The sequence below is a fragment of the Rhinopithecus bieti genome, unplaced genomic scaffold, assembly GCF_001698545.2.
Source record: "Rhinopithecus bieti isolate Rb0 unplaced genomic scaffold, ASM169854v2 scaffold_79532, whole genome shotgun sequence".
NCBI lineage: Eukaryota > Metazoa > Chordata > Mammalia > Primates > Cercopithecidae > Rhinopithecus > Rhinopithecus bieti.
This window is the reverse complement of record NW_016830370.1, coordinates 370,545-389,590: the sequence shown is the minus strand read 5'-3', so window position 1 is coordinate 389,590 and position 19,046 is coordinate 370,545. Positions and strand designations below refer to the sequence as shown.

At 49.5% G+C, this 19,046-nt stretch overlaps 1 protein-coding gene across 1 annotated transcript in view; it reads right to left on the bottom strand.

Annotated features, from left to right (window-relative positions):
- Positions 1 to 19,046, bottom strand: part of RNF212 (ring finger protein 212) — a 40,718-nt gene that overhangs the window by 12,188 nt on the left and 9,484 nt on the right. Inside the window, exons 4-8 of the mRNA XM_017865444.1 lie at positions 18,303 to 18,361; positions 14,013 to 14,065; positions 13,865 to 13,913; positions 12,075 to 12,120; positions 6,106 to 6,169 (exon numbers count right to left, since the gene is read on the bottom strand). Coding sequence (XP_017720933.1) covers positions 6,106 to 6,169; positions 12,075 to 12,120; positions 13,865 to 13,913; positions 14,013 to 14,065; positions 18,303 to 18,361 — 271 coding nt within the window. The remainder of the gene's footprint in view (positions 1 to 6,105; positions 6,170 to 12,074; positions 12,121 to 13,864; positions 13,914 to 14,012; positions 14,066 to 18,302; positions 18,362 to 19,046) is intronic.

Here is a 19,046-nt window from a genome sequence, read left to right as displayed (position 1 = left end):
TGGGGGAACTCAAATCAGTCTATAGCAAAATGGTACGATAAAAATATTTATTGTAAACAAAGGCAGTTAAGGAGATACCAATAAACTAAGAATCCTGTCATACATAAAACAAAACCCAGCAAGACAGCAAACACAAATCCAACCACAAAAATTAATAATTACATTAAATATCAATGGACTAAACAATCAAATCAGAAGGTATAGATTGTAACAGATCAAAAAACAAGATCTAACCATATGTTGTCTATCAGAGGCACATCATGGATTGAAAGACACAGACAGGCTGAAAACCAAAGGATGGGAAAAGATACACCATATGAATGATAACCAATATAAAAATCGAATGAAGAAAATCCCACCATAAAAAATAATGAAATACCTAGGGCCGGGCGCGATGGCTCGTCCCTGTAATCCCAGCACTTTGGAAGGCTGAGGTGGATGGATGGCTCGAGGCCAGGAGATCGAGACCAGCCTGGTCAACATGGTGAACCCCGTCTCTACTAAAATTACACAAATTAGCCGGGTGTGGTGGTGCACCCCTGTAATTAATCCCAGCTACTCGGGAGGCTGAAGCACAAGAATTGTTTGAACCCAGGAGGCAGAGATTGCAGTGAGCTTAGATGGCACCACTGCACTCCAGCCTGGGTCAGAGTAAGACTCTGTCTCAAAAAAAAAAAAAAAACCAAAAACAACCCACATGTAAGTTTATCAAGAAAGTACAAGGCCTGCAAAGTGAAAATTACTGAGGATTCTTGAGAGAAACTAAGGAAACTCTAATCAATGGAGAGACACAGCACATCTATGGACTGAGACTGTTAAAACTGTGAAGATGGCAGTTCTCCCCACACTGATGTAGAGATTCAATCAAAATCAAAATCCCGGCAGACTTTCTTTGTAGAATTTGACATTATCCTAAAATTTATATGGAAATGAAGAGAACCTGGAATAGGCAAAATTATGTTGACAAATTAAGAAAAAGGTTAGAGGGCTATGCCATCTAATTCCAAAACTTACTGTACAGTAAAAGTAACCAAGATACTGTGGTATTTGTGAAAGGAGATAAGATACTGATCGACAGGGTCCAGAAGAAAGCCCTCACCGGCCATTCTGCTATTTATTCTCCAGTGTCTCTGTCTCCTTTGTCCTTCTATTGTCTTGATTGTCTTTGTGTTTAACACATGCTTTACAACGTCATTTAACAATCCCTCTTGATTTTTCAGCTGTGTTTTTTAGAGTTATGTATGCGGTGGCTCCATCTCCTCGCTCTTCCTTTGTGCTTATTATCCTCTATGTTACATCTACTTTTTGTAACTCCAACAATACAACGTTATAATTGTTGCTTCAATTTTATGTTTTGTAAAGTAATGAGAAGATAAAAGAAATTAACAATGCAGCCTCTTATTCTCATCCCATAATCACCATTCCCCATGCTCTTCATTCCTTCTAACAGACTGAAGTTACTGTGTGGCATCGGCCTAAATGCCTTCTAGGGCAGGTCTGTTAGCAATGAATTCTGCTTCTGTTACTCCGTGAATGTATTTAGTCTTCATTTTAAAATGTTAATTTCACTGGGTACAGAATTCCTGGTTGACGTTTTAAAAATGCATTTTGAACATGACCATATCTGGGAGGAGTTTAGCAGAAAATACAAACCTCTGAACAAAATAGAAATCTATGAATCTGGCTGGACGCAGTGGCTCACGCCTGTAATCTTAGCACTTTGGGAGGCCGAGGCAGGTGGATTGCCTAAGCTCAGGAATTTGAGACCATCCTGGGCAACATGGCAAAACTACATCTCTAGTAAAAATACAAAAAAAAAAAAAAAAAAATTAGCTGGGTATGGTGGCACACGCCTATAGTCCCAGCTACTTGGGACGCTGAGGCACAAGAATGGCTTGCACCCAGGAGACGGAGGTTGCAGTGAGCTGAGATTGCACCATTGCACACCACCCTAGGCGACAAAGCAAGACTCTGTCTCAAAAAAAAAAAAAAAAACAACAACAAAGGAATCTATCAATTCATATTGTTATAAATTAGTGAATACATAGATACCTGAATTGGGTAAAAGAAAAAGCTCTTCTTTATAGTAGAATGACAATTAATACATATAGAAGGAACTGTGGAAATGGAAAAATTGCTATGAGGCAGTCATCAGAGTGGTGGCTGATTGGGGGGCGGGGGGCGTGAGGCCGGATGAGGAAAAAGGTATCAGTGTCATTTGGACTATCTCTCCACAAGACACTCATCCATATGGGGGACATAATGACTGCAGTAAGAAAGCCTGATAGATGCCTGTGTGGTCAGGCGACCAAGGTGAACACCCTCCTGGAGGAATCAGGCAACCAAGGTGAACATCCTCCTGGAGGAATCAGGCAACCACTGTTAACATCCTCCTGGAGGGATCAGGCGACCAAAGTGAACATCCTCCTGGAGGGCTCCGGAAACCAAGATGAACATCCTCCTGGAGGAATCGGGAGACCAAGGTGAACATCCTCCTGGAGGAATCGGGAGACCAAGGTGAACGTCCTCTTGGAGGAATCAATCTGGTGACTAAGGTTAATGTCCCTGTGGCAGAATGAGTCAACTCTGTGCTCTGATGTGCGAAGCAGAGCAGTAGCATTTCTGGGGCATTCCTGCCAATAGAGGATGGTCTGGATTCCTGAGGAAATACCAGACAACCCAGGTTATGGGTCACCCTTCAGAATGTGAGGCCTAATTATTCTTCAAAACTATTGAGGACAAGAAACAGAACTATGAGGAAATGTTCCAGTCCAGAGGAGACAGAAGAGATGTTATAGCTGGATGTAGCTCATCTTTCCATGAGATTCTTGACCAGAGGAGAAGAGAAACTCTTGGCAACAGCTGACGGGATGGTAGAGCTGTGTCAGCGTGGACGCCTGGCCTTTGTTAGGACTGTGCTTGTCAGTGTGGACACCTGGCCTGAGCTGCGGGCGGTTTTGTAGGACTGTGCTGTGTCAGTATGAACATGTGGGTTGAGTTGCGGGTGGTTTTGTAGGACTGTGTTCTTGGTTTTTAGCAGTGCTAGGGCACCACATTGGTAACATGCTCAGTGGTTCAGAGAAATACCAATGATGACAGGGAGCAAATTAACAAAATGTTAACATTTGGGGAAATCTGGGAGGGGAGATATTGGAGTTTTTTTTTTTTTTTTTTTAATACTGTTCTTACAATTTTTTCTGTGTGCTTAAATTATCTTCAAAATAAATTATTTAAAAAACTCATCTTACAACATACCTCAAGATAAACTTCAAAGAATTTGGAAGAAGGTAAACATTAAAAACTACAAGAATTCTATTCTGTGAAAGATAATGTCAAGAGAACAAAAGGACAAGCCACAAAATGGAAGAAAATATTTTCAAGATACTTATTTATCTGATAAAGAAACGTCATCAAAAAAAAGACACACAGAAAAGAACTGTTGGCCGGGCGCGGTGGATCAAGCCTGTAATCCCAGCACTTTGGGAGGCCGAGGCAGGCAGATCACGAGGTCAGGGGATCGAGACCATTCTGGCTAACATGGTGAAACCCCGACTCTACTAAAAAATATAAAAAACTAGCCAGGCGAGGTGGCGGGCGCCTGTAGTCCCAGCTACTCAGGAGGCTGAGGCAGGAGAATGGCGTAAACCCGGGAGGTGGAGCTTGCAGTGAGCTGAGATTCGGCCACTGCACTTCAGCCTGGGTGACAGAGCGAGACTCCGTCTCAAAAAAATAAAAAAATAAAAAAATAAAAGAACTGTCATCCAAAGTATACACAAGACTCTTAAAACTCAACAATAAGAAAACAATCCAATTAAAAAATGGGCCAAAAGCCTAACAGATACTTCAGCAAAGAAGATATGCAGATGAAAAATCAGCATAAGATGCTCCTAGTCATGTTATCAAAAAACGTAAAATAAAACAGCAAGATACCACTACATACCTATCAGCTGGCTGAAATCCAGAACACTGACATCATCGAATGTGAGGACGTGGAGCAACAGGAACTCTCATTCGTTGCTGGTGGGAATGCGAAAAGCTGTTGCCACTTTGGAAGGTAGTTTGGCAATTTCTTTCAAAACTAAACACCCTCTCACCATCTGATCCAGCATTCACATTCCTTAGTATTTACCCAAAGGAGCTGAAAACATGTCCACACAAAACTCTGGCACATGGACATCTAGAGCAGCTTAACTCCTAATTGCCAAAACCTGGAAGCAACCAAGATGCCCTTCAGTAGGTGAATGATAAACTGTGATACATCCAGATAATGGAATATTATTCAGTGACTAAAGAAAATGAGCTAGCAAACCATGAGAAGAGATGGAGGAACCGTAAGTGTGTGTTGCTAAGTGAAAGGAGTCAATCTGAGGAGCCATATACTGTATAATTCCAACTCTAAGATAGTCTGGAAAAGGGACCATAGAAAGATCAGTGGCTTTCAAGGGTTGGTGGGAGGTGGGGGAGGGATGAACAGGTGGCGCACAGAGGATTTTTAGGGCAGTGGCACTATTCCATATGCCGCTACGATGGTGGATACACATCACTGTGTATTTGTTCAAACCCATAGAACATACAACGCCTAGAGTGAACCTTGATGTAAACCATGGACTCCGGGTGATAATGGTGTGTCCATGCAGCGTCATCAGTTTTAACACATCGGCTGGTCTGGTGGAGGATGTGGATGGGGGAGCTGTGTATGTGTGGAGTCATGGGATATATGGGAAATCTGTACCTTCCTTTCAATTTTTCTGTGAACCTAAAACTGCTCTAAGAAGAAGTTTAAAAATCCATCCAATTAGAAGAAAATGATTTAGGTATCTGAAAAAAACTCCCCAAGCATGAGACCCTATGAATAGATTTGAGTACAGAAAAATATTAAGTCTCTCAAATTCAAAGGTCAAATATAAAATTACAAAGCAAATTGAGTAAAAGGTTAATATCCTGCACACTGAGGGGTCCACATAAACGACAAAGGAATAAAGCAGATAATTCATAGAAAAAACACAGAGGAATAAATTTAAAACACTCAGAATCATTAATAGTCACATAAATGCAAATCAAAATTACTATTTCCTTTCAGTCTGGCAAAGAGGAAACACAACAGACAGACACAGTGAGTGTTCTGAGCATGTCCAGGGCGCCTTCAGCCTGCTGGGACAGAAACGCGGCGGCCCCTTCGTACCTCAGCATATACTGGAAGCGCTTAGAGAGTTGGTGTTCCCTGTGCCTTCCAGAACTGAATGCTAGGAGGAGCAGCCAGTGAGGACGGACGTCTATGCAGAAACATGGTGAACCTCTGCAAACGACACACACTCTGGGAACAGGGGGCTTAGACAAGGTCAACCATGGGATGAAACAGAAAGAAGCTGTTAGATGTGGCCCCGTGGAGATGCAGGAGACAGTGTGCGGGGAGATGGCCTGTGTGGGCTGAGGCCGATGTGCGCTGAGGGTTGAGGGAAGGATTCACTTTGAAAACGGACCAGCAATTCAAAGCCAATTCCCAGGAAGCAAACACAGTGACACTACTTTTGTTAAAAACCAGAAGGACATAGAATGCCAAGGAGCCAGTTTTCTCCTGTGACTCGTTACACGGTCATCAGGAGCTTCTCCCTGGGACTCAAAAGCTGCACCATTTTGGTAAATACGTAGCCTCCTACACTGGATGGAAGGACAACACCCCCTTGGGTAGGTTCTGACAACTGTGATTAAACATGACCTTTCAGGGAATATTTATATATAGTTTGTTTGTTTGTTTTTTGAGACGGAGTCTTGTTCTGTCGCCCAGGCTGGAGTACAGCGGCACAATCTCGGCTCATTGCAAGCTCCGCCTCTCAGGTTCATGCCATTCTCCTGCCTCAGCCCCCTGAGTAGCTGGGACTACAGGTGCCCGCCACCACATCTGGCTAATTTTTCGTATTTTTAGTAGAGACAGGGTTTCACGGAATTAGCCAGGATGGTCTAGATCTCCTGACCTCGTGATCTGCCTGCCTCTGCCTCCCAAAGTGCTGGGATTACAGGCGTGAGCCACCGCACCCGGCCTCAGGGAATATATTTTAATTGACATGTGTATCGATTTGAGGCAAGGTTACAGGAAATTTTACTTACCCATGCGTCCATCTTGAGGTGGACTAATCACGGAGATTCTCGCAGGTCCGGCTGCTATCTCCGACTAAGAATGCAACAAGAAAACAATGGATAAAATTCCAATATTGCCACTTACGAGATGTGGACTCCCAGTGGTTGTTAGGAACCCATTTCCTGGAACCCCATCTCCCTCATCTTTATCACCCTCTGACAAGTTCCTGTCTAACTTGATTCTGTGTCCATCTCCCGACTCTGCCTGCTGGTGGTAGAAGGGGTGTGGGTGGGTCTTATCGATTTGATCCCCTCTGTTCCACCAGGGCCTATGATGGTGAATAGATAAAAGGCTCTACTAGCAATTTTAGGTGAAAAAAACAAAGTCTGCAGCTGATGTTAGAGAATGTGAAGTCCTGAGTAAATCATTCTTGGGTGCATAATTTTGTCACCTTGAAGTCCAGATGCTGACGGACAGGGTGGAGCTAACACTGCTCGGAGCTGTGCGTGCTGGGCCCTGCTCTGTGCCCACCCTTCACCCTACCCAGCAACCACGAGGCCGCTGCTGCCACCCTCCCTCCTCAACCCACAGGAACCTGTGAACCCAGAGCTGCCAGCCCAGGTTCTGAGACTGGTGAGGGAGGCTGCTCCGCTCTGAGCCCCTCCTGCCTCTTAGTGCGACCTGCAGCATGGCAAAGTGCTATTTCTAGTCGCTGCCCCTTCCTGGGCTCGTTCCTCTGGCTCCCTACTCACTGCTGGCATCTCCTGTTCCCAGGCTCCTTGTCTCACCCCCGCTGGTCCTCAGGTTCTGCCGTCATCAACTGTGCCCCACCAAGACCTCTGCTGCCCACCTTCCTGGCTTGTGCCCCTGGCACAGCCATCCCACAGATCCTTTAATCCACAGGCCCTTCCAGTACTCCATGGAAGCCCCTCTGTGTCCTCGTGGCCTCTCGAGCAGCACAGGAGCGCCCTGCTCCGGGGACACTCTCTGCCATACCCTTGGCCCTACTCTGCCAGTCCTCTGCTCCTGCTTGCTGGCAAGACTGTAACCTTGGAAGGATGGAACCCCCCACTTGGCATGGCCCTCTGAGCTGCCTGCAGGCCAGCGGTCTCATGGAGCTATCCACTGGGTGCATTCCCCATCCACCCAAAGCTCATGACCTCACTCCCACCCCCAACAAGGCAGAATCTTGTGAAACCGGGAGCTTTTGTCTCTGTACCTTCAGCCTCTGCCTGCCATCCTGTGGACACCAGACGTATTCCTGCCTCATCAGGACAGGCTCCAGGTATTTCCTCTCACCTGCCTGGAGTGCTGCTATGCCATCATTTCTGATCCTTCTCATCCGCTAGGATGTCTTCAGTATCAAGTTCATCCTAAGAATCCCCTTGACATCACCGCCCCTTTGAACTACGTTCCATTTGCTGCTTCGTTCAAAGAAAATCTCCATAGAGATTCGAGTGCTCGTGTCTTTCCCCGTCCTGGTGCTGTCTGATAGCTGTGAGTTACAGAAGAGAGTGGTGCAAATCTTTCTTGTCCATGGGCCATGGCAGACTTGGCTGGGCAAGACACTGGTTCCTGCCATGTGGGAGGGGCTGTGTACCCATTGGTGTGTTCACATCTGCATTCCTGGCTGCCTACACACATATTTGCTCTTTGGATTCTCCTTTAAACCAGTTTTCACATTTAACTGGTGGTGTATTAGGCCATCCTTGCACTGCGATAAATACCAGAAATTGTGTAATTCATAAAGAAAAGATGTTTAACTGGCTCATGGTTCTGAGGGCTGTACAGGAAGTATGGCAGCAGCCGCTTCTGGGGAGGCCTTGGGAGGCTACAATCAGGACGGGAGGCCAAAGGGGAGCAGGCGCATTGCAGGGCAAGCGGGCAAGAGACTGGGGGACAGTGCCACGTGCTTTTAACCAGCCAGATCTCATGAGAATTCGCCCACCACAGCAAAGACAGTACCAGCCATCAGGGATCTGCCCCCATGACCCAAACATCTGCTACCAGGCCCCACCTCCAGCACTGAGGATTATAATTCAACATGAGATGCCGGCAGGGACGAATACCTAAACTATATCAGCTGGTTTCCCTCATTAACTCAAAACTTCTTTTTTTTTTTTGAGACAGGGTTTCACTCTGTCGTCCAGGCTGGAGTGCACTGGGGCTGTAGTCACAGCTCACTGCAGCCTCAGCCTCCTAGTGGTGATCCTCCCACCTCAGCTTCTCAGTAGCTGGGACTACAGGTGTGCACCACCATGCCCAGCTAATTTTTTTGTAGAGATGGGCTCTTGTCATGTTACCCAGGCTGGTCTCAAACTCTTGGGCTCAAGGGATCTGCCTGACTCAGTTCCCAAAGTGTTAGGATTACAGGCGTGAGCTACTGTGACTGGCCAATTCGTAAGTTGAAGGAAGTATGTGAATGGCATTCATTTTGTATTTGTGAGTCATTATTTTACCTTTTCAAAAAGATACGTTAACCCTGGTTAATTTTACATAATAGAAAATTCCATGCTCATTTAAGGTGAACAGACTTATCTTAGAAATTATCCAGCCAAGCCCCACACCGCAGTCAACACTTCCATCTCCGTGTGAAAGCAGACTCTCCCTCGCCTTCTCAGGTACCTTGTCCAGGAGGGTGGGGGCCTTAGGCTCTGCTTCTCCTCCTCACCAGTGCCAGCAGCCTGAGGTCCCCAGGCCTGGAGCGGCAAGGGTGGAGGAGGAAGGAAAAGAACCAAGGCCCTCTGGGCAGGCCCAGCTGTGTCCCAGGCGCTCTCACGGGATGGCACTGGCTTTGCTTCTCCAGGTCCACCTAATGACAGACACTTGCACTGTGGCCCTCCCTCTGACGAGCCTTTGGGGCAGGAACCCCAGCAAGAGCACCCCCGATAATGCTCTTTCCTATGCAGCCCTGAAGAGTGTGGGAGGTTCACCTCGAGAGGCCTGCACACTGCTCTCTGCAGGCCAGAGAAGACCTCAGTCTGCACAGGCAACAGGTGGTGTCCCCAGAACCTCTGCTCGGGCTGAGGGTTACCAGGAGCACCTCTCACTCTACGCAATCATGTGGGGCAGGGAGGATGCGAGCTCTTTCCAAAGGAACTGCTACACACATCCACTCCAGGGTGACAAGGCGTTTCAGGAGGTGAAAAACTGGTTTTAGACACTTTCCTTGAAATTTGCATTCTGGTGTGGCACAGGGGTTGGCAAACTATGGCCCGCAGCCTGTTTTTGTTAATGTTTTATTAGAACAGTCATGGTCATGCCATTAGCTTCTGTACTTTCTATGGTTGCTTTTGCAATTCCACGACAGAGTTGAGTAGTTGTGATAGATTGTCTGGTCTGCAAAGTCCAGATGTTTTACTATCTGGCCCTTTACAGAATATGTGTGCCGGTCGGGCGCGGTGGCTCATGCCTGTAATCCCAGCACTTTGGGAGGCTGAGGTGGGCGGATCACGAAGTCAGGAGTTTGAGAACAGCCTGACCAATATGGTGAAACCCTGTATCTACTAAAAATACAAAACTTAGCTGGGCATGGTGGTGCGCACCTGTAGTCCCGGCTACTCAGGAGGCTGAGGCAGGATAATTACTTAAACCCGCGAGGCGGAGGTTGTAGTGAGCTGAGATCTCACCACTGCACTCCAGCCTAGGCGATAGAGTGAGACTCTGTCTCAAAAACAAACAAACAAACAAACAAAACCACAAAACCCGCCCCCCCCCCAAAAAAAAAATAAAAGAAAATGTGTGCCCCTGTCTGGTCTTTGCCCCTCACTTAGGAACTTTGATTCATTACATTCTGGTTCCTCAGCAATAATTTCCAACAGTAGCACCCAGTGAAATGTCAATCAATTTAGCCTGCCAGTCTTTTCTTTCTTTTAGAGATAGGGTCTCACTATGTTGCCCAGGTTGGTCTTAAACTCCTGGGCTCAAGTGATCCACCTGTCTTGGCCTCCCAAAGTGCTGAGCTTACAGGCGTGAGCCCGACATGCCTGCTGCCTGCCAGTCTTGAGTATTCTCTATTCTCGTCAATTACTCAGATCCTAAGGAAAGGTAGAAAGCTGACCTGACAGAACCAAGTTCTTCCCCCTTAAGCTGTGGGGACTTGGAGGCTGTGAGTTCATCCATGAAACAAGGTCCTAGTGCACCAAAGGACAGCTGGAAGCAGGTGTCCAGCCTTGGGGGAGCCAAGGCAGGTGGTAGGGACCTACAGGGACCCGGGGGAGGGTTCCCTAAGGGCTTCCAGCAGGGCCTGAGGGGGCAGGTGGGGTGCTCGGTGTGGGCCAGTTGCCTCGGGACACGGGCACCCACGAGGCAGTGTGTCCCTCTGGAAGCAGGCTCCAGTGTTGCCAGTGGGTATGGGTGTGGCCATGAGGACAGAGGAGGTGAGCTGGGCAGGGAGAGGACGCGTGTGCCTGACCCAACTGCCAAGGAACTGGCGTTTCTCTTTCACCGAAGCTGTGGCGGCTCTTCATTCCCTACGGAATCCAGTTCCGCCTTCTTATCCTGACTCCAGGTTCCTCCATCATCTGGCTCTGGGTGGGATTACTCATGTCACAGGGCTGCCAGGATGACAGAGTTCGTATCTATAAAGGCTCGGAACAGTGCTTGCCAACGAGCCACACTGTGTCGCACAACACGAAGCAACACATAAATCCAATAAGCCAATCACTGGCACCATGGAACACAGGCATTCACCGCTGCCAGAACCCACTCAGTTTTCTGCCTTTGCTCCTTGGCGCCCTCCTGCCCCACATGCTTCTTAAGTCCTGATCCCTCCCATGGGGTGCAGTTCACTCTGTACTGAGTCCTTCCCAAACTGCCTCCTCTCTCTTGTTTCCGAGCCACCTGGTGTGTGGCCGCTGTGCACCTGGCACTGAGCTCTGCCGACCCAGGCAGACGACGGGAGAGCGGGGCCTGGAGTCTCCCTGAGTTCCGGGCAGGTTTCCTCTGGTCTTGCTTCTCTCCAGCTTGAAGTTGGTGCTTCCTGTTTCCCAGAATCCTTAGCTTTTCTGACCCATTTCTTTTCCTGGGCTGACAAAGTTTACTGTTGTCTTCTTTGGCACTGTTTGGCACTTCATGAGACAGCAACTGAAGGCAGGTAAAGCACAGGGCCACCAGCTTTGCTGCCATTTCTCTTTGACACCAACAGGGACCAAGAGGGACCAGCACGGGACCAACATGGGAACAGCAGAGGATCAACGCAGGATCAACCCAGAACCAACATGGGACCAACACAGGGTCAACACAAGACCAACATGGGACCAACACAATGTCAACACAGGACCTACACAGGACCAACACAGGGTCAACACAGGACCAACACAGGATCAACACAGGACCAACATGGGACCAACACAAGACCAACACGGGACCAACACAAGACCAACACGGGACCAACACAGGGTCAACGCAGGACCAACACAGGATCAACACAAGGTCAACACGGGACCAACACAAGGTCAACACGGGACCAACACAATGTCAACACGGGACCAACATAGGACCAACACAGGGTCAATGCAGGACCAACATGGGACCTGCACGGGAACAACACAGGACCAACACAGGGTTAACACAGGATCAACACAAGATCAACACAGGACCAACACAGGACAAACAAAAGATCAACACAGGACCAACATAGGACCAACACAGGGTCAACACAGGACCAACATGGGACTGGCACGGGAACAACACAGGACCTGCGTGGGACCCTGCCACACTCCGTCTGCATTTGCTTTTGTTTCTCCAGATGCAACTGCAGTCCCGGCCATTCAGGCAGAACAGGAGTGTTCTCATGACCCAGGTTACAGCCACAGCCACCCCTCTCACCCATGGGGCCAGCACATGATGCAAGAGCCAGCACATTGACGCAGGGGCGCTGTGCAAAGTCTGTCTACTGTTGCATGAGCAGTTATATTTTTCAGTACGGAGGAAAATGGGAAATGCCACATGTCTGGTATATGGGAAATCAGGAACTCGGCAGGAGAGATGCACTTACTTTTCTAATCGGAGAAGGAGAGATATCAACTTCCATTGACTCCAGTCTGTTAAACACACAGTGAAAGGCTTTGAGTGAGCCCAGGACTTACCCATAACGTCAGTTGAAATACACACAAGACGAGACCATGCATAAATGTCTAAATCTTCCTCTAGCTTTGTGCTGCAGCCAGAGTTTAGCCACTTAGGCATCTGATCACTGCCATTTCCCTCCCTCTTTAGGGCCACCCGCCTTCTGTACCGGGATGTAGCCTCTCCAGGACACAGAGGTCGCTGGCCGACCCGCCCTGGCTGGGCTCTCCCTGACGCGCCTCTCTTGCCTCTCTTGCACACTTGGCTTCTCCCTCCAGACCACCCCTTCTCTTCTCTCTGCCAACGCCTGCCTGGAGCCTGCTAGACTAGGACGTCCTGAGAGTGGGATCCCGAACTGACTTCTGTTATCAATCGCTGCCTGGCCACACATACCACACCGTGCATGCTCACTACACACTAGTTCCTTCATTTGTCAAAGGGAGACAGGAAAACATTGCATTCTTTTTGCATTGGCCCCCTCCTAGCCCTGCCATCCTTATGGCTCGTGATCTCTGCAGAAAGAGGCTCATTCTTTTCCAACAGCTCCAGCAAGAGTCCCATGGATGACTCCCATTAGTCCAGCCTGGCTGGAGTGAATTTTTCTAATTTTAGGTGGCCTCAGCAACCATTTTGAAGACAGGTTTAACTTTCTCATACCAGAGGCAGGGCTCAGTCACCTTGAACAGTTTCCAGTTCTCCACCAGCTCCCACTGCCTCAGTGTGGTCCATCCGGACACTTGCCTCCCAGTGGCCGCCTCCCTGTGGGAGGGTGGACAAAACCCACTTGGCTGGCCCCGCTGACCCCTCACCCTGCATGGACCGTGCAGATGTGCCACAGTGATGCCCTCAGTCACAGTGGGACCCGTGGAGCTCGTGCCTGCCTGCTCTAAACCCACCAATTAAAACTCCCCACGAGAAACTTGCCTGGATGATGCCCTGAGCCTCAATAAAGGTGCTGGCCCACGGGGCCCCCCTCTCTGCCTGACCCTTCTTTCCTGCCTCTTGCTACCTGTGGACAGAGCACTGTCCTCCCCACGCATGGCACTCTCCCCATCCAGGACCTATAAGTAATAAATCTGAATGTGTTTCCTTTCACAGGAGTGGACTGAATTTGTGCCTTGCATCTGAAGAGCCAGGAGCTACCCCAGGCCGGGTTTTCTCTGGGATGCTGGAGGGAATATGAGGTTGGGCTCCCTTTGCCAGAGTGATGGCCCAGCAGGCATAGCCTGGAGACGGGGCAGATACAAGCCACAGGGCATCTGCCAGTACGAATGTTTCCTGTGTGAGGGACCCCCAGCCATGGGTTGGGTAATGGGTTCAGGCCATCCACCAGGTGAAAGAAGGATTCCATGAAAGGCACCAGGTCAGCCCCTTAATTTCCTGTTAGGGCAGGGCTGTCAGCTGCCGGGCACTGGATCCCCAGTTTAGTGGGTGGGGGGGGGGGACACGCAGAACACTGGGTCACATGATTATTCCCAGACCAATCACTGTGGCTGCAGGGATGGAGTGCTCTGATTGGCCAGCCTGGATCACACACTTAGTTTGGGACCTGAGCCTCACAGGGATATGAAGTAAGTACCAAAATGAATTGATGTCCAGTCAATTGTCTGGACTAGCAAAACCTGGGGGCTTGGAGGGGGGATGGGGTTGGGATTGGGAGGGAGGTGCGGAAGCGGAAAGACCTGCGGGCCCTGTGATTTCTGTGAGCGACCCACACACCTGTCGGGGGTTGATGAGTGAGGTGGCAGTAGGCATCCGTATGGCTTTGCTGGAAGAGCGATGATAAAAATGCCAACGTCAGTGCACACAGTGTGATTCAGCAACATGCATCTCTATTTTGTTCTCTTTCTGGCATGATTTTACTTACTTGAAACTGAACTTTTTATTGTGCTGAAAGCTGTTTGTTGTGATGATCTCATACTAAATAGATGGAGAAAAGGTACTGAATTAAACCATAAAAACTGATGTTCCCCCAGGTCATTCCAACTGAAAGTGTAAGAAGGCTCTGAATCAGTAAAATGTTCTTACTGGGTTTGCAAAGGGCATTTCACAGGAATTCAGCGGTTCCTAAAGTGTCCTGTGAGTCCCACGGCCCTGCTCCTCCCTAGCGCGGAAACCAAGTGAACTCAACACTCACTGCCATTTACATCACTGGCTCTTGCAACTACAACTGTCACTCAGCACACGGCCACCGCTGGTGTTAAAGCTGTGAAATGAACGCCTGGCAACAGCAGCCACTAACGCACCAGCTTTGAAGAGCCGCCAAGAGGCCAGCCATGGCGCCTCCTGTCCGTCATCCCCACACTCTGGGAGGCGCAAGGACTGCTTGAGCCCAGGAATTGGAGGCTGCAGCGAGCTGTGATTGTACTGCTGCACTCCTGCTTAGGCGACAGAGCAAGAACTCATCTCAAAAAAGGAAAAGAAAGGGGAAAGGAAAGGGAAAGAAAAAAGACAAGAAAGAAAAACAGGCCAGCAAGAGAAATATGGACAAGTTACTTGGTCACGTTTTCCAGTCTAGCAACCCTGGACTGATCTCCATGACGGCCAGCAGCAGAGACCGCCTGCTGTGTCCCACGACTCCCGGCCACAGAAGGCTGCTGCACCTGGGTCCTCTCTGCCTCACGGGGCCTGGTGGACTGCTGAGACGCACGTGTAAGACTGGGGGAGTGTGTCTGTTTCCACAAACACACAGTTTCTGTGGACACACTGAGGTGCATGACTGCAGATGAGGGTGGGGCTGTCTCCTGGCACCGAGTGCCCGTCTATGCTGGCAGGGGTTTTGAGATGCGAACAGTCTGCCCTCAGCAATTTCAGTTTGGGACCAAGCTAGCTAGGAACAGGCAGTTGTGCAACAGCTCAACCACTCGGACCTCCGCTGTGCAGTCACCTGCTAGAGCCCACCCTGGCACTGCCCCTCAACCTCCTCACCCAGAGTCACTTATCCTGACAGCCTGTGTCCCAGCCTGACATACAAATTCACTTTCTGCCTCTTCTCCCCCAACACAGAAGCTCCCAGAGGACAGGCACTTGGCTCGCTTGGCTTACTCCGAATTGCCAGACCCCAGAACAGCGCTGAGAATGCACTTGGTGCTCAGTAAACACTGGCTGTTGCGTGGCTGACTGTAGTGGGTGGAAGTACCTGACCTTCTGTGTCTGGCAGGGCTGTGGCCTGGCTCCTCTGCAGGGCACTTGCTCCTGCTTCCAAACCACTCTAAAACACACTTTGTTTCATGGGAGCAAGAGGACGATGACAAAAACAACGACGACAACAAAAGTGGGTAGCATGAACGCCACCACAGTGAGGCTGGGCAAGACGGGGTCAGGGGCAGTGGTCTGGGCGGGTCAGCTGGGCTTGCAGAGCACACGGGAATCCTCTCTGGAGGAAAATGCAGGCGATACCAGGTATGTAGGGAGTGGGACCGACCTATGCAACCTCACCAGAGATCAGCAGAAACACACCTCCTCCAGCAAGAGTGGAAGAAAAGAAGGTAGATTTGGATTCCTGAGGGTATCAGGTAAGGAAAACAAAAAGGCTGCCTGTGAGATGACGACATAAAAGACGAAGATGCAACAATGAGCAAAGATTATTTTCCAAATGGTGAAATGAGCAGGGATGTTCTAGAAATGTTAACTGTAATGGACAGAACAAAAACTCAATGGGGCCGGGGGCGGTGGCTCACTCCTGTAATCCCAGCACTTTGGGAGGCCCAGGTGGGCGCATCACCTGAGGTCAGGAGTTCAAGACCAGCCTGGTCAACATGGTGAAGCCCCGTCTCTACTAAAAATACAAAAATTAGCCAAGCATGGTGGTGGGCACCTGTAGTCCCAGCTACTCCAGAGGCTGAGGCAGGAGAATTGCTTGGACCGGGAGGTGGAGCTTGCAGTGAGCTGAGATTGTGCCACTGCACTCCAGCCTGGGTGACAGAGTGAGACTCTGTCTCAAAAACAAACTCTCAGTGGGGTTCACTGGCTTAACTTAAAAATCAGGGAGCTGGAAGAAGCAACCAGCATGTGACCAGGTGGCCTAAGACGACGGAGATCACAGCAGAGGCTGATGTGGAGGGCGGGGAGCTGCAGGCCGTGGCCGGGGATGCAGAGGGTACTACTTGAAAAGATAATGGGCAGGAATTTTACAGAATTGATGCAAAACACGAATCCACGGAATGAAAGAAAATTATACACCAAGAAGGAAAAAAATGAAAATAATTCCACACTTTGATGCATTTTTTTTTTTTTTTTTTGAGAGACAGAGTTTTGCTCTTGTTACCCAGGCTGGAGTGCAATGGCATGATCTTGGCTCACTGCAACCTCTGCCTCCCGAGTTCAAGAGATTCTCCTGCCTCAGCCTCCTGAGTAGCTGGGATTACAGATATGCACCACCACACTTGGCTAATTGTGTATTTTTTTAGTAGAGATGGGGTTTCTCCATGTTGGTCAGGCTGGTCTCGAACTCCCGACCTCAGATGATCCACCCACCTTGGCCTCCCAAAGTGCTGGGATTACCAGCGTGAGCCACTGCGCCCGGCCCCTTTGGTGCATTTTAAGTATCTGCCTTTCCTCTTGTGATGCTTTAAAGGAGGAATTTGCAAATGGGGCTAGCTAGTAAATGTAGGAGGCTTTGCTGTCCACATAAAGTCTCTGTTGCAATGCATTTACTATCTTCTAAAAATGTAAAAGCCATGCTCAGTTTGGAGGCTACATGAAAATACGCTGTGGCCAGGTGCAGTGGCTCACGTCGGCCATTGCAGCACTTTGGGATGCTGAGGTGGGAGGATCACTTGAGCTCAGGAGTCCAAGACTAGCCTGGGTAACATAGTGAGACCCCATCTCCCCAAAGCATAAAAAAATTAGCTGGGTGTGGTGGTGCATGCCTGTGGTCCCAGCTACTTGGGAGGCAGAAGCAGCAGAATCACCTGAGCCTTGGGAGGTTGAGGCGTGAGCTGAGATCACACCACTGCACTCCAGCCTGGGTGACAAAGGAAGACCCTGTCTCAAAAAAAAAAAAAAAAAAAAAAAGCGAAGGAAAGGAAGGAGGAGAGAATACACTGCAAGCTGGATTTGGCCTGGAGTTTCCTTGCTGACACCTGGAACACACCCTTCACAAGACAAGCCTGTGGTAACTCTTAGAACCCAAAACAACGACAGGGGAAAGAAGCCCTTTTCACCAGAGGCCATCAGAACCTCGTGTCAGGAGCAGGGCCACCAGCCAGTGTGACTGGCATCCCCAGCTTCCCTCAGGCCCCACGGCCCCAGTGAGGCCATGCCATGCTCAGCTGCCTGACACAGCAGGGAGGCGGGCACCTACACACACGCTGGAGGCTCACCCACTCCTACACACACGGCCAATGGGAGGCAGACAGGGCTCCTGACTCCTCGACCTTCACGTTAGTGTGCAGCCACCAAACAGGGACTTGGGACTATTCAACATATCTCATAAAATGTAAGGCGCCGCCGAGTGTAAAGTGCGCAGCATCTGTGTATCACTGTGGTAACTGAACTCTGGCTGTTATTGATTCCAAATTCCAGAAACACTGACTGCAGTAAAAGTGCATTCAGCGCAGAGGCAATATGGCAAAGTCACAGGTGAGCTAAAATGTACAAGAAAGGAGGCTTTCAAATGGCTAGATTTTCCAGATACTGAAACGTAATGCTTCAAGTCCCCATTTTGGTTAATCCTAGCAACTCTGGACGTTTCTCCCTAAGATGCATCACCCATTCACAGCAATGCCTTTAGACACAGAACTCGCCACATACATGTACCTTCCGCAAACGGCCACAACTCCTGGCAGAAAGCAGGCCGCCAGGCTGCAGGTGGAGTCACGCAGTCCCTGGCTGCAGGGCCACCCTGCCTGTGCTGGGTCACTCTGGAGAGGCCAAGGGCGCCTGCTGTTCTCCCAGACCCCTCCCACACTCAGGAATCACTGGGGCAGCTGCCCCAAGGAGAACCATTCATCTCTTTTTCACTTTTTCTTTTTTGTCTCCCTTCTTCCCTTCGGTTTTCCCACAGCATTTTTGCTCTGACAAAAGTTTCTGGTGAATCAACGAGCTCTTCCCTCTGCATCTGAGGTCATCTTTCTTTCTTCATCTTGGAGAGCCAGACCAATGCACGTGGCGGTGGCTGCCTCCACTGCACTCACGGGGGTCGAGGGGGGCTTACCTTTGCAGCTGTTCTATCTGCAGCACTAACTTCCTAAGGGATTCTTCCAACCTAGAAATCTAAACATAATTGCACAACCTCTGTTATTAGACAGGCTATGCTGAGTGACACTGTGACCCTCTAAATTTCTTAAACCATGAATCAGAATGTGGGTTACTCTGCATGGAGTTGCCCTCATGCTGCTCATGAGTAAATCTGCCTGGAGTCCGGTCCATCAGATACTTAGGAAATTGGCCTTGGGGGCCATGCAGAGCTAAGTCAAACCGAAGCCCCAGGAGACAAATTTCAGCGCAGCACCCTCCACAAGCCAACATGATGTGAATTCAGTGTCAGCCCTTCCAGGGCAGCACCCAGCCTCAAAGTCAGACACAAGCACCTTTTCCACACACGGTCACTGCCAGGTCATCTCACAGCACAGCCTCTGCTGTCAGGCTGGAACCCCGCCCTGTGTGTGGGAGCTGCCAGACCCTGAGGGAGTGACTAGTCTAGGATCCCACTGTCCAGTCTGTAATCATGGCTCATGCCCATCCTCGAGGTTTGCTGGGAGGATGTGGAGACAACAGACACAAAATAGAACAAAAGCTAAGCCCAGCCTGGCTCCTGCAAGAAGCTTCCAGGCAGGGTTTTGGGTTGTGGGCCTGGGAGGGGTAGGGGAAAGAGGATGGCATGGGGGTGGCAGGACAGGGGTGGGGTGAGAGGATGGTGTGGGGAGAAAGGATGGGGTAGGGGTGAGAGGATTGTGTG